Source organism: Oncorhynchus kisutch, linkage group LG17 (assembly GCF_002021735.2).
Source record: "Oncorhynchus kisutch isolate 150728-3 linkage group LG17, Okis_V2, whole genome shotgun sequence".
Taxonomy (NCBI): domain Eukaryota; kingdom Metazoa; phylum Chordata; class Actinopteri; order Salmoniformes; family Salmonidae; genus Oncorhynchus; species Oncorhynchus kisutch.
In genome coordinates, this window is record NC_034190.2 from 11,255,139 (window position 1) to 11,270,903 (window position 15,765).

Sequence of the window (15,765 nt, forward strand, 5' to 3'; positions counted from 1 at the left end):
AGTGGCAAATTCTTAACAAAAAAAACAAAGCCATAATTTGCATGAACATAACATTTTAAAACACCCCCGAAATGGGAGAAACCAATTCAAGAGAGGCACGCAACCTGTGGCTTAAAACCGTGAACAATACTGGCCCACGCTCATATAGGGAAGCCAGTTTACGGAGGTGGTAAGTAGAATGGGTTGGCGATCCGGTGGACATTTGAACTACCATTGGCACTGTATTTAGAATGTATTGGCAGTTAGTTTATTGTAAGCCCATAGTGTCTATGTACAGTAGCTATATTGGTTTATATAGTGTCTATATCGGTTTATGTAGTGTCTATGTAGCTATAGTGGTTTATGTAGTGTCTATGTAGCTCTATCGGTTTATGTAGTGTCTATGTAGCTATATTGGATTATGTAGTGTCTAATAGCTATATCAGTTTGTCATTTCTATGTAGCTATATCTATTATGTAGAGTCTATGTCACTCTATCAGTTTATGTAGTGACTATGTAGCTCTATCGGTTTATGTAGTGTCTAATAGCTATATCAGTTTATGTAGTGTCTATCTAGCTATATCGATTATGTAGTGTCTATGTAGCTCTATCGGTTTATGTAGTGTCTATGTAGCTCTATCGGTTTATGTAGTGTCGCTATGTAGCTCTATCGGATTATGCCATGTCTATGAAGCTCTATCTGTTTATGTAGAGTCTATGTAGCTCTATTCCATTATGTAGAGTCTATCTAGCTCTATGAGGTTATGTAGTGTCTATGTAGCTCTATTGGATTATGTCATGTCTATGTAGCTCTATCAGTTTATGTCATGTCTATGAAGCTCTATCTGTTTATCTAGAGTCTATGTAGCTCTATTCCATTATGTAGAGTCTATCTAGCTCTATGAGGTTATGTAGTGTCTATGTAGCTCTATTGGATTATGTCATGTCTATGAAGCTCTATCTGTTTATGTAGAGTCTATCTAGCTCTATCAGATTATGTAGTGTCTATGTAGTTCTATCAGATTATGTAATGCCTATGTAGCTCTATGAGGTTATGTCGTGTCTATGTAGTTCTATCAGATTATGTAATGCCTATGTAGCTCTATGAGGTTATGTCGTGTCTATGTAGTTCTATCAGATTATGTAATGTCTATGTAGCTCTCTCTGTTTATTTAGAGTCTACGTAGCTCTATCAGTTTATTTAGAGTCTATGTAGGTCTATCAGTTTATTTAGAGTCTATGTAGGTCTATCAGTTTATTTAGAGTCTATGTAGGTCTATCAGTTTATTTAGAGTCTATGTAGGTCTATCAGTTTATTTAGAGTCTACGTAGCTCTATCAGTTTATTTAGAGTCTATGTAGGTCTATCAGTTTATTTAGAGTCTATGTAGGTCTATCAGTTTATTTAGAGTCTATGTAGGTCTATCAGTTTATTTAGAGTCTATGTAGGTCTATCAGTTTATTTAGAGTCTATGTAGGTCTATCAGTTTATTTAGAGTCTATGTAGGTCTATCAGTTTATTTAGAGTCTATGTAGGTCTATCAGTTTATTTAGAGTCTATGTAGGTCTATCAGTTTATTTAGAGTCTACGTAGCTCTATCTGTTTATCTAGAGTCTATGTAGCTCTATTCCATTATGTAGAGTCTATCTAGCTCTATTCCATTATGTAGAGTCTATGTAGGTCTATCAGTTTATTTAGAGTCTATGTAGCTCTATCAGTTTATTTAGAGTCTATGTAGGTCTATCAGTTTATTTAGAGTCTATGTAGGTCTATCAGTTTATTTAGAGTCTATGTAGCTCTATCAGTTTATTTAGAGTCTATGTAGGTCTATCAGTTTATTTAGAGTCTATGTAGCTCTATCAGTTTATTTAGAGTCTATGTAGGTCTATCAGTTTATTTAGAGTCTATGTAGGTCTATCAGTTTATTTAGAGTCTATGTAGGTCTATCAGTTTATTTAGAGTCTATGTAGGTCTATCAGTTTATTTAGAGTCTATGTAGCTCTATCAGTTTATTTAGAGTCTATGTAGCTCTATCAGTTTATTTAGAGTCTATGTAGGTCTATCAGTTTATTTAGAGTCTATGTAGCTCTATCAGTTTATTTAGAGTCTATGTAGCTCTATCAGTTTATTTAGAGTCTATGTAGGTCTATCAGTTTATTTAGAGTCTATGTAGGTCTATCAGTTTATTTAGAGTCTATGTAGCTCTATCAGTTTATTTAGAGTCTATGTAGGTCTATCAGTTTATTTAGAGTCTATGTAGCTCTATCAGTTTATTTAGAGTCTATGTAGGTCTATCAGTTTATTTAGAGTCTATGTAGGTCTATCAGTTTATTTAGAGTCTATGTAGGTCTATCAGTTTATTTAGAGTCTATGTAGCTCTATCAGTTTATTTAGATTATGTAGTTCTATCTGTTTAATGTGGTTGTTGTCTTCTATGTAATGTTGTCTGTAAATGTTGATGGTTTAATAGCGTCTTTAACTCTGTGATCTTTAATGCAAGACACATTTCTCTATAAGGCTCAATAAATTAACTAAAGTGAACTCTTATCTCCGCAGATCTATGATGGTAAAGACAGCACTGCTCATGTCCTGGGGGCGTTTACAGGCTCAGCCATGCTGGGTCTCACCCTCATCAGTACCTCAAACAACCTGTGGCTGGAGTTCTACTCTGACCCGGAGTCCACCGGAGAGGGCTTCAAGCTGGTCTACTCTAGTAAGTTCCCAACCAGTCTTCAAGCTGGTCGTACTCTCGTAAGTTACCAACCAGTCTTCAAGCTGGTTGTACTCTAGTAAGTTACCAACCAGTCTTCAAGCTGGTCATACTCTAGTAAGTTACCAACCAGTCTTCAAGCTGGTCATACGCCAATAAGTTACCAATCAGTCTTCAAGCTGGTCACTCTCTAGTAAGTTCCCAACCAGTCTTCAAACTGGTCACAGTCTAGTAAGTTACCAGCCAGTCTTCAAGCTGGTTGTACTCTAGTAAGTTCCCAACCAGTCTTCAAGCTGGTCACACTCTAGTAATGTCCCAACCAGTCTTCAAGCTGGTTGTACTCTAGTAAGTTCCCAACCAGTCTTCAAGCTGGTTGTACTCTAGTAAGTTACTAACTAGTCGTAGAGCTGGTCGTATTCTAGTAAGTTACCAACCAGTCTTCAAGCTGGTTGTACTCTAGTAAGTTCCCAACCAGTCTTCAAGCTGGTTGTACTCTAGTAAGTTTCCAACCAGTCTTCAAGCTGGTCGTACTCTCGTAAGTTACCAACCAGTCTTCAAGCTGCTCGATACTCTCGTAAGTTACCAACCAGTCTTCAAGCTGGTTATACTCTAGTAAGTTACCAACCAGTCTTCAAGCTGGTCATACGCCAATAAGTTACCAATCAGTCTTCAAGCTGGTCACTCTCTAGTAAGTTACCAACCAGTCTTCAAGCTGGTCATACTCCAATAAGTTACCAACCAGTCTTCAAGCTGGTTGTACTCTAGTAAGTTACCAATCAGTCTTCAAGCTGGTCATACTCTAGTAAGTTACCAACCAGTCTTCAAGCTGGTTGTACTCTAGTAAGTTCCCAACCAGTCTTCAAGCTGGTTGTACTCTAGTAAGTTACTAACTAGTCGTAGAGCTGGTCGTATTCTAGTAAGTTACCAACCAGTCTTCAAGCTGGTTGTACTCTAGTAAGTTCCCAACCAGTCTTCAAGCTGGTTGTACTCTAGTAAGTTCCCAACCAGTCTTCAAGCTGGTCTACTCTAGTAAGTTACCAACCAGTCTTCAAGCTGGTCGTACTCTAGTAAGTTCCCAACCAGTCTTCAAGCTGGTCATACTCTAGTAAGTTACCAACCAGTCTTCAAGCTGGTTGTACTCTAGTAAGTTACCAACCAGTCTTCAAGCTGGTCACACTCTAGTAATTTCCCAACCAGTCTTCAAGCTGGTTGTACTCTAGTAAGTTCCCAACCAGTCTTCAAGCTGGTCATACTCTAGTAAGTTACCAACCAGTCTTCCAACTGGTCGTACTCTAGTAAGTTACCAACCAGTCTTCAAGCTGGTCGTACTCTAGTAAGTTACCAACTAGTCGTAGAGCTGTGGTTCTGGAAACACTTGCTATAATAACTCTATTTAAAAATATATTTTATACAATTTTTACAGATTTAATTAAAAAATAACAACAACTTCACATTTCCACAGACAGAGTCCCACAAAAATAAACATGATGTTGACTAATAATTACTGCACAAGAGTAAAAATAAACACACCATCTCAAAGACTAATGAATATCAATAATAATTATAGTAACTTTAATTTACACTCAATTATAAGGTGTGTTTTCTGAACATTTGTAAATTGTTTGCTAATTGTAAAACATGAGTTATAAATGATCTACTAATTGCTTATTATTGAAAGTTAATATAAAATGTTACCTCGGTTCTTAATGATCCAAACTGGGATAGGGGTCATCCTATGATTGATTACCCAGACACACTGATTTAGATAGGCCCTAATAAAAGGCTTGGAGTAGGAGTGGAACATGGCCTTCATTCCCTATGTGAAAGTAGCTCATCATATAATGTGTTATGAGATGTTATCTTTGTCATGATTCCGCATCATATTGATATTTAGAAGGAATAGAGTAAAGGTGTAAGTGTTTGTTGTTCACTAGATATACACTGAGTAGACAAAACATTAGGAACACCTAATTCACGTAATTGGTGTAAAATACTTAGTCTTCTACTTGCAGCGTATACATTTACGGACACAGTATCCATCCAGAAACACTGAGTAGACAAAACATTAGGAACCCCTGTTCTTTCCATGACACAGACTGACCAGGTGAATCCAGGTGAAAGCTGTGGTCCCTTATGGAAGTCACTTGTTAAATCCACTTCAATCAGTGTAGATGAAGGGGAGGAGACAAGGATTTTTAATCCTTGAGACAATTACGACATGGATTGTGTATGTTTGCCATTCAGATGGTGAATTAAAAGATTTAAATGCCTTTGAACGGGGTCGGGTAGTAGGTGCCAAGCACACCGGTTTGTGTCAAGAACTGCAAATGCTGCAGGGCTTTTCACGTTCAACAGTTTCCTGTGTGTAGCAAGAATGATCCACCAACCCAAAGGACATCCAGCCAACTTGACACAACTGTGGGAAGCATTGGAGTCAACATGGGCCAGCATCCCCATGGAACACTTTCAACACCTTGTAGAGTCAACATGGGCCAGCATCCCCATGGAACACTTTCAACACCTTGTAGAGTCAACATGGGCCAGCATCCCCATGGAACACTTTCAACACCTTGTAGAGTCAACATGGGCCAGCATCCCCATGGAACACTTTCAACACCTTGTAGAGTCCACGCTCCGACGAATTGAGGCTGGTGCTCCTAATGTTTGGTATACCACTCGTATCAGTCTCTCCCGTCCCTCCATCTGCGTTGTAAAACAATTAGGAGTTAAAGGGTATTAGAACGCTGTTGACAGCCTGGAGTGGATTTCAAGGGATTAAACCACAGCTTGGTCCAAGGTAGTATCAATTACCTGAAAAAGAGCCACTACGCTGGTCTTTGTTGACCTCGTCCCAGCCCCCCGTAGAAAATCCGACTTTGTATTGGCACAGAAGTAAAAGAACACAACAATTGATGTGTTGAACTAGCTAGTAGCTAGCCTGTGTAACATTCAGCAGGGTGTCAGTTCTGACAGAGATGATAAAAAATAAAGATCAACCCACTGGTGGGCTATCTCATTTGAAATCTATCAAATCTGTGTCTGGTGGGAGAATTCATTCCACCTTCAGGATTAGCTGTTTGATTGCATAATAAAGGTCAGTTGAAGCCCAGGGCCAAGTCTCACAATGGCACACTATTTCCTACATAGTTGCACTACTTTTGACCAGAGCCCTATGGGTGACTCTATGAGCTCTGGTCAAAAGTAGTGCACTAAATAGGGAATAGGGAATCCATATTAACCTATGGATGATGTGTGTATTGTTATTGTATTACTACATATTAACATGTGGATGATGTGTGTATTGTTATTGTATTACTAGATATGGATGATGTGTGTATTGTTATTGTATTACTAGATATGGATGATGTGTGTTATTGTATTACTAGATATTAACATATGGATGATGTGTGTTATTGTATTACTAGATATGGATGATGTGTGTATTGTTATTGTATTACTACATATTAACATATGGATGATGTGTGTACTGTTATTGTATTACTAGATATGGATGATGTGTGTATTGTTATTGTATTACTAGATATGGATGATGTGTGTACTGTTATTGTATTACTACATATTAACATATGGATGATGTGTGTTATTGTATTACTAGATATGGATGATGTGTGTACTGTTATTGTATTACTACATATTAACATATGGATGATGTGTGTACTGTTATTGTATTACTAGATATGGATGATGTGTGTATTGTTATTGTATTACTAGATATGGATGATGTGTGTTATTGTATTACTACATATTAACATGTGGATGATGTGTGTTATTGTATTACTACATATTAACATATGGATGATGTGTGTACTGTTATTGTATTACTAGATATGGATGATGTGTGTACTGTTATTGTATTACTAGATATGGATGATGTGTGTTATTGTATTACTACATATTACTGCTTTGTTGGAGCTAGAAGCATAAGCATTTTGTTACACTAGCAACAGCATCTGCCAATCTGTGCACAAGACAAATAAACCTTGATTTGATTTGAATCACTGTGCTCTGTGAAAATTGCCACCGTTAATCAGTCTCAACACCCTCCTCCCTCCACATACTATGTTAAGATCAGTCATGGCAACTGTTTTTTTCTCAGGGTATAGAGCATTGCCGTCATGGCGACTGTTTTTTTCTCAGGGTATAGAGCATTGCCGTCATGGTGACAGTTTTTTTCTCAGGGTATAGAGCATTGCCGTCATGGTGACTGTTTTTTTCTCAGGGTATAGAGCATTGCCGTCATGGTGACGGCTCAGTAGTCTATGAGTGTCGTGTCAAACACTATGTTGAGGCTCTACACTTAATTGGAGGCAAATGGAACTGGGTGCTTTGCATTTATGTGGGTTTTGTATTTTGAAAGGTAGCTGTCATTGTGATGAGGAGAGGGCAGAGGGATGGGTCTCGTTTTAGCTTGGCTGCGTCCTTAATATCACAGGGCAGAGTTCAAACCAGCAAATAGGAAATTGTCAGCTGCTAAAATGTGGGGTGGCACTTTGAAAGACAGGGAAAAAGAACAGCATCATTATGTATGTCCTATTTCTCTCAGTTGGCTGTGTAATTATGACGGCGTGCCAAACGGAAACGATTAGGGCAAGATAATAACAGGAAGTGTCTCTGACAGAAAGCCGGCCCATGCTCCTCCTGTACCGACCAAGAGTTCTAGACAAATTAACCAAGCGCTTAATCCTAATTGTTCTGCCTGCTTAGTACAGGCCCCATCCCTGCCTCTGGGCCCAGTGGGATCTTCAAGCCGGAATGACTAAAGCTAATGACCACCATAACTTACATTCTCTCTGTTCTGAGCCCCTAACGACATAGGGAAAGGGTCAGTTGTCCAACTGAATATATTCAACTGAAATGTGTCTTCTACATTTAACCCAACCACTGTGAATCAGAGAGGTGGGCAGAATTACAGACTTTTACCTTGTCAACTCTAGGATTCGATCCGCTTACTGGCCCAACGCTATAACCACTAGGCTACTTGCCGCCCCATGTACATGCAATGCAAGCAGCACGGAAATAACTCTAAATGACTGATTGGAACATTAAAAGAGGAGGCCAAAAACTGTGTGGCTAAATCATATGCCTCCATGCCTGTGTCCAGCCTGGCGCAGGTGATATTTGTGTTAACATCACATATCTGGTTTTCAAAAAGTTTTTCAAAGATGAGCTTGATTGACCATGCCAGATGTAATTAGATTGAACCAATGGAGTAGCCCCTAAAAGTGCAAGCCCCACCAATGTGGAACTGTAGGCAGGCTCAACCAAATGCTCCAATCCTTTTTTACCCCAGAGTTGTGACATAGTGACCTCGTCCTACACTGCCAGAAGGAGGAGGATCCTCCTGAGCCTGTTTACTCTTCATGTTTCTTCTTTCTAGGGAGTTTTCCCCCGGGGCCACTGTGGTTCTGCTTGTTCTCTGGGGTCAAGTTACTGTAGCAGAGCCCTTTGTGGCTTTGATTGATTTTCTTCTCTATCTCTCTCTCTCCCTCCCTCTCTCCTTCAATCCACCCCACCCCCCAACCACCCTTTCCCCTCCCTCCTCCAGGCTTCGAGCTGTCCCACTGCGAAGACCCTGGAGTGCCCCAGTTTGGCTTCAAGGTCAACGACCAGGGACATTTCTCTGGCAGCACCATCACCTACAGGTGTAACCCTGGTTACACCCTGCACGGCAGCGGAGTGCTCAAGTGTATGACCGGAGAGAGACGTGCCTGGGACAACGCCCTGCCCTCTTGCATTGGTAAGGGAACAGAGTAACAAAAGGAGTGTGCATATGAATGGTAAAGCCTTATGATCAGGATCAACTGTTGACTCTAAGCATAGCGGATTGTTAGACGGCTCTCCATCTATTTTCAACTACTGTTAACCCAGTTAACCCAGTTAACCTAGTTAACCCAGTTAACCTAGTTAATCCAGTTAACCTAGTTAACCTAGTTAACCCAGTTAACCCAGTTAACCCAGTTAACCTAGTTAACCCAGTTAACCTAGTTAACCCAGCAGTACAGTACTGCAGCACAACCCTTCTCTCTTCGTGTCAAGTTAACCACAGAAGAAAATGTTAGCACAGCTCCCTCCCATTTGTCATAATGATCTAAGCTGCAGCCCATGTACCTCCTACTCTGCATACTGTACTGACCAGGCTAGGGGAGTGCAGATCAGACCAGGCAGAGCTCCTGCAGGTCATTGTTATGCTACAGTAGAACAACCAGCACTGCAGTCTGCAGCTGTATAATGTTAGTTAATCCAGCTGGTTTAATTCAACCTTATGTTGCATTATATCCTCTTAATTGAACTTTGTCAAACAATTTGCAATTTTGCATTTCTTAAAGTGAATAGCATTTGATTTTTTTTATTTTGAATTAGTAATATCTTGGGAAGATTGGAATATGTGAGAGTTGAATTCAACTAGCCAATACAGGAGCAACAACGGCTCAGCCGCAAAGTGGTAGGCCACACAAGTTCACAGAACGGGACCGCCGAGTGCTGAACGGGACCGCCGAGTGCTGAAGTGCGTCCTCGGTTGCAACACTCACTACCGAGTTCCAAAGTGCCTCTGGAAGCAACGTAAGCACAAGAACTGTTCGTCGGGAGCTTCAGGAAATGGGTTTCCATGGCCGAGCAGCCGCACACAAGCCTAAGATCACCATGCGTAATGCCAAGCGTCAGTTGGAGTGATGTACAGCTCGCCGCCATTGGACTCTGGAGCAGTGGAAATGCTTTCTATCGAGTGATAAATCACACTTTACCATCTGGCAGTGCGACGGACGAATCTGGGTTTGGCGGATGCCAGGAGAACGCTACCTGCCCCAATGCATAGTGTCAACTGTAAAGTTTGGTGGAGGAGGAATAATGGTTTGGAGCTGTTTTTCATGGTTTTGGCTAGGCCCCTTAGTTACAGTGAAGGGAAATCTTAACGCTACAGCATACAATGACATTCTAGACAATTTTGTGCTTCCAAATTTGTGGCAACAGTTTGGGGAAGGCCCTTTCCTGTTTCAGCATGACAATTCCCCCGTGCACAAAGCGAGGTCCATACAGAAATGGTTTGTCGAGATAGGTGTGGAAGAACTTGACTGGCATGCACAGAGCCCTGACCTCAAGCCCATCAAACACCTTTGTGATAAATTGGAACGCTGACTGTGAGCCAGGCCTAATCGGCCAACATCAGTGTCGCTAATGCTCTTGTGGCTGAAAGGAAGACAATGTTCTAACATCCAGTGGAAAGTCTTCCCAGAAGAGTTGAGGCTGTTATAGCAGCAAAGGGGGGCCCAACTCCATATTAATGTCCATGATTTTGGAATGAGATGTTTGACAAGCAGGTGTCCATATACTTTTGCTCATGTATTGTAAAAGCAAACAAGAGGCAGGCGATCTATTATATCAAAAGTCTTGCATTCCCCGGTTTTAAGCTAATAGAGTACTTAGTGGATACAGAACGTTATTTCACAAATAATATTTAGAATATCCAACCCAAACCCGTAGATAAAAACATGTCATGGGGTTGTTTTTGCAAGCTAGAAAAAACATGCCGTATCAACTGAATATCAGTACAGTGCTCCAAGCAGGACACATTTAGCATTGTGTCAGTGTCTGTCAATTGGGATTGGACAGTTAAGTGGGCAACAGCAAGTTACAGTCTGCTATCTCTCTTTTCTGTTGAGTTTAGATTTGTAAGTGGCCAATCAGATGTGATTGAGCACCTCTGAGAAGCCAATGATGTGTGATTGGACGTTTGCTTTGTGAGGAATGAGCTCCATAGGATGTTGGTTAAGACTAGAGGGAGGAAGCGAGATGGGGACCTCTCTTTCTCTCTCTCTCCCTCTCTCCGGTATCTAAAAACGTCTCTAATGTAGAGTATAAATCAATAGCGATCTGAACCTTGTTATTCAAGCTTCATTGAACTGTGCATCCATTGTTTGTCATGTAGACGGATTATGCAAATGAAGCTGCTGAAAGGAAACGCAGTTGTGGGCTCCATTAATAATAAAGCCCAAACGTCCTGAAGTCAACCAGGCCAGTTTTTCTGGAGGAGGGAGAGAGAGTGAATGAGAAAGAGAGACAGAGCGTGAGAATGAGAGAGAGGGGCGGGGACAGGGAGACAGAGAGTGAGAGAGAAAGAGACGGGAAGTGAGTAAGAGAGAGAAAGATGGTGGAAGGACAGAGAGTGAGAGAGAAAGAGACAGGAAGTGAGTAAGAGAGAGAAAGATGGTGGAAGGACAGAGAGTGAGAGAGAAAGAGACAGGAAGTGAGTAAGAGAGAAAGATGGTGGAAGGACAGAGAGTGAGAGAGAAAGAGACAGGAAGTGAGTAAGAGAGAGAAAGATGGTAGAAGGACAGAGAGTGAGAGAGAAAGAGACAGGAAGTGAGTAAGAGAGAGAAAGATGGTGGAAGGACAGAGAGTGAGAGAGAAAGAGACAGGAAGTGAGTAAGAGAGCGAGAGATGGTGGGAGGATAAAGAATGAGAGAGAAAGATAGAGGCCACCCTGCCCCAACGGGAGCGCCACACTGCCCCAACGGGAGCGCCACACTGCCCCACAGCACGATCACAGTGCCCCCACTGCACCACCACACTGCCCCCCAATGCACCACCACACTGCCCCCACGGCACCACCACACTGCCCCCCACGGCACCAACCACACTGCCACCCACTGCACCACCACACTGCCCCCCACACACTGTAAGAGCTGGTTTTGAGCTGGTTGCTTATCTTGCTGACAGCCCTACGGGCCCCGGTCAACTTGGTGCATTGCATAGGGAACAGGGTACCATTAGGGACTCTCTCCAGCAGTCTGCATCTTGTGAGATGATCTATTACTGAGATGATTTATTGAGATGAATCACACGGCTTCATGTTCGCATGAGGAGTGGTAGACATGTTACATTTGTTTGCCAGCCAGCCACTAATTATTTCCCCTCAGCTGTGTGTGTGTGTGTGTGTGTGTGTGTGTGTGTGTGTGTGTGTGTGTGTGTGTGTGTGTGTGTGTGTGTGTGTGTGTGTGTGTGTGTGTGTGTGAGAGAGAGAGAGACTGTGTAAGTGTTTGTGTGTGTGCGTGCGTGTGACTGTGTTCCTGTCCATGGATACCTCCTGCCCAATACAGCATATATTTAGCTTTTTGAATATACGTCACTGCAAAACTTCTACAGTATCTCCTTTTATTTCTCTCCATAGCTAGATATCTATCATGTTCTGGTTATATTTCTATGGTCTCTCCATAGCTAGATATCTATCATGTTCTGGTTATATTTCTATGGTCTCTCCATAGCTAGATATCTATCATATTCTGATTCTATTTCTATGATCCCTCTGTAGCTAGATATCTATCATGTTCTGGTTATATTTCTATGGTCTCTCCATAGCTAGATATCTATCATGTTCTGATTTATATTTCTATGGTCTCTCCATAGCTAGATATCTATCATGTTCTGATTCTATTTCTATGGTCTCTCCATAGCTAGATATCTATCATGTTCTGATTCTATTTCTATGATCTCTCCATAGCTAGATATCTATCATGTTCTGGTTATATTTCTATGGTCTCTCCATAGCTAGATATCTATCATGTTCTGATTCTATTTCTATGGTCTCTCCATAGCTAGATATCTATCATGTTCTGATTCTATTTCTATGGTCTCTCCATAGCTAGATATCTATCATGTTCTGATTCTATTTCTATGATCTCTCCGTAGCTAGATATCTATCATGTTCTGGTTATATTTCTATGGTCTCTCCATAGCTAGATATCTATCATATTCTGATTCTATTTCTATGATCTCTCCGTAGCTAGATATCTATCATGTTCTGGTTATATTTCTATGGTCTCTCCATAGCTAGATATCTATCATGTTCTGATTTATATTTCTATGGTCTCTCCATAGCTAGATATCTATCATGTTCTGATTTATATTTCTATGGTCTCTCCATAGCTAGATATCTATCATGTTCTGGTTATATTTCTATGGTCTCTCCATAGCTAGATATCTATCATGTTCTGATTTATATTTCTATGGTCTCTCCATAGCTAGATATCTATCATGTTCTGATTCTATTTCTATGGTCTCTCCTTATAGCTGAATGTGGAGGAAAGTTCACAGGCGAGTCGTCAGGACGTATACTGTCCCCAGGATACCCGTTCCCTTACGACAACAACCTCCGTTGCACCTGGATCATTGAGGTGGACTCTGGTAACATCGTAAGGTACTACTGATAATGAATTAGTATTCATCAAGTAGTCTCCTTTTCATGTATTGTCCTCTCATGTCTCATCTCTGTGAGTTTCAACAGCCAAGCAAAGGCCCTGCCAAGGCTGTCTTGTTATATCTGTCTAGCAAAAGTACAAGGCTTTAACAGCTCTCTCTCACACTCACACGCACATACACTGACAGTTGCTCTGGATAAAAGTGTCTGCTAAATTACTTTGATGGAAAAGTGAATGCACTTTCATGGCTTTGAAAGCATCTCATCCAGAAAGCAAACGTTGTCCAGTACATCAGTATATCAAATCAAATGTTATTTGTTACATTCGGTGAATACAACATGCTTACTTACGAGCCATTAAACAACAATGCAGAGTTTTTTAAAAGTAAGTACGAAAAATTGGCTAAATAAACGAAAACAAAATTTGTAACACAATAAAAAATTTAGCAGCAGCGCAAGTGAAGAGTGTGAAGGAATGTGTATGTGTGTGTGTGTATGTGTGTGTGTGTGTGTGTGTGTGTGTGTGTGTATGTGAGTGTGTGTGTATGTGAGTGTGTGTGTGTGTGTGTGTGTGTGTGTGTGTGTGTGTGTGTGTGTGTGTGTGTGTGTGTGTGTGTGTGTGTGTGTGTGTGTGTGTGTGTGTCTATGACACAGTCTATGACTTGGGTGGCTGGAATCTTTGACAATTTTTAGGGCCTTACTCTGACACCGCCTGGTATAGAGGTCCAGCATGGCATGGAGCTCGGCCCCAGTGATGTACCGGGCCGTTTGCACTACCGTCTGTAGCGCATAGGTCCTTAGTGTTAGTGCACACCAATGAACTTGAAGCTCTCAACCTTCTCCACTACAGACCTCTACCGTCCATTTTCCGCAACTTCGATAGATTGGTAACCAGGCCAACGCAATCAGATCAGCTTGGCTCTGTTGGGCTCAGCTCAGTGGTGTGACAGGGGTACCTCTGTGCTCTCTCCGGTATAGTCTATAGATGCCAGGTCCCTCTTTGTTTTCAGTCTGAGAGCCCAGGTCTAGGCAGTCTAATGAGCCTCAAATGCTCAATCATACATTCAATTATTAGTATTGTATAGAGCCGGAACCGTGTCACCTTGGAGGCAAACAATTTGTTCTGTTCCAACTCCCAGTGGCGCACCTCGTTTGAAATCATATTTTTATTCATGACTTGATTTCCTGCCACTGATGTCATGATCAGCACTGTCTGCTGAATGGAAGGAGTGTTATGACCACGAGCACCAATTATTGGCCTAGTTTTCTGACTTATTGCTCCTTTTTTTCTCTCTCTAAAGCATCATTATACCTAGCCAGGAACCTCGGTCTGGCATCACAACAGGACTTTATGTTGTGTTGTATCTAGTTTCCATGTAAAAGATTAACGGACTTTGGCCTTCAGCTGAGTGCTTGCATAAAAAAAGGAGAAAAACCAGAAGAAATAAACGCATACCCTTAAATTTGCCATGCTGTACCAATATCAATTCAGTACCAATACTGTACCAATATCAATGTAGTACCACTACTAATGCAGTACCAATACTGTACCAATATCAATGTAGAACAAACTGTGTGTGTTTGTATATAGAGATTCAGTGATTTTACTTGATTTAAACCCCTTTTCCCTGTGAGGAGCAAAGGTCATCCACAAATGATCTCCGACAAACTCTGCTTTTGGGCAAATTTCTCAAGTTCCTTCCATTATCATCTACCATTATTACTCTGTTATTCTGTGATTTATTGCAAGTAATTTATTGCAGTCTTGGGTTGCAAAATTCCACCAACTTTCTCCAAATTCCTGGGTTTTGCAGTAATCCTGGTGGGAGGTATTTTCCTGATTCCAGGAATCTTCCAACCAGGATTTATGAAAACAAAAATAGAATTTAGTTACCAAGAACTGGCATTTTGCATCCAAACCTAAATGACAATTTTATTCCTCCTCGTCCCTCAGTCTGCAGTTCCTGGCCTTCGACACCGAGGCGTCACATGACATCCTGAAGGTGTGGGACGGTCCTCCTGAGAATGAGATGTCCCTGAGGGAGGTGTCTGGCTCTCTGCTTCCCGAGGGGATACACAGCACCCTCAACCTGGTTACCATCCAGTTCGAGACCGACTTTTACATCAGCAAGTCCGGATTCGCCATCGAATTCTCAAGTGAGTAGTTTACTGTTTGTGAAAAGCCTTTGAAGTGTATATCTTCAAAAGCAATGAAGTCTGGTAGAGTGTACAGCTTTGGGTTATTCTCTGAAATGTTATTGGGCTCAGAGACATTGTTGGTTATGTGTTATGAAGGTCGTTATGAAAGATACTGCAACATTCATTATATGTCATGTCAACATAAAGGTGTTATGAATGTCTATGTATGTAATATTCAAAGTGATTGCATAAAGCCCCTGCATAGATTTGATTCCCTCCCTGTGTTGTGCCTGACAGGTTCAGTGGCCACCGCCTGCAGAGACCCGGGGGTCCCCATGAACGGCAGTCGTAACGGGGACGGACGAGAGCCGGGTGACACTGTCACCTTTCTCTGTGACCCTGGGTACGAGCTCCAGGGAGAGATGAAGATTACCTGTATACAGGTGGAGAACCGCTACTACTGGCAGCCCAGCCCTCCTGTCTGCATAGGTGAGTACTTTAATTACCGGTAGAGCCAGGGGGTGTATTAAGGTGAGTACTAACAGGGACTCAGACCATGCTACTCATCCCCAGCCTCCTAGCCTGCTAATTAACATATTGAATTAAGATCCCTGAGTGTTGCCAGAACCTGCTGGCGTCAAGTAGCACTTGAGCTCTAGAGATGATTGACTGTCATCGCTCTCCAACCGTTTTGAACAAGGCAAAACATTAAATGAAGATCAA

At 41.5% G+C, this 15,765-nt stretch overlaps 1 protein-coding gene across 1 annotated transcript in view; it reads left to right on the plus strand.

Moving 5' to 3' along the window:
• Window positions 1-15,765, plus strand: part of LOC116354513 (CUB and sushi domain-containing protein 3-like) — a 492,885-nt gene that overhangs the window by 230,705 nt on the left and 246,415 nt on the right. Inside the window, 5 exon segments of the mRNA XM_031795095.1 lie at window positions 2,537-2,693; window positions 8,257-8,448; window positions 12,777-12,903; window positions 14,858-15,060; window positions 15,340-15,531. Coding sequence (XP_031650955.1) covers window positions 2,537-2,693; window positions 8,257-8,448; window positions 12,777-12,903; window positions 14,858-15,060; window positions 15,340-15,531 — 871 coding nt within the window.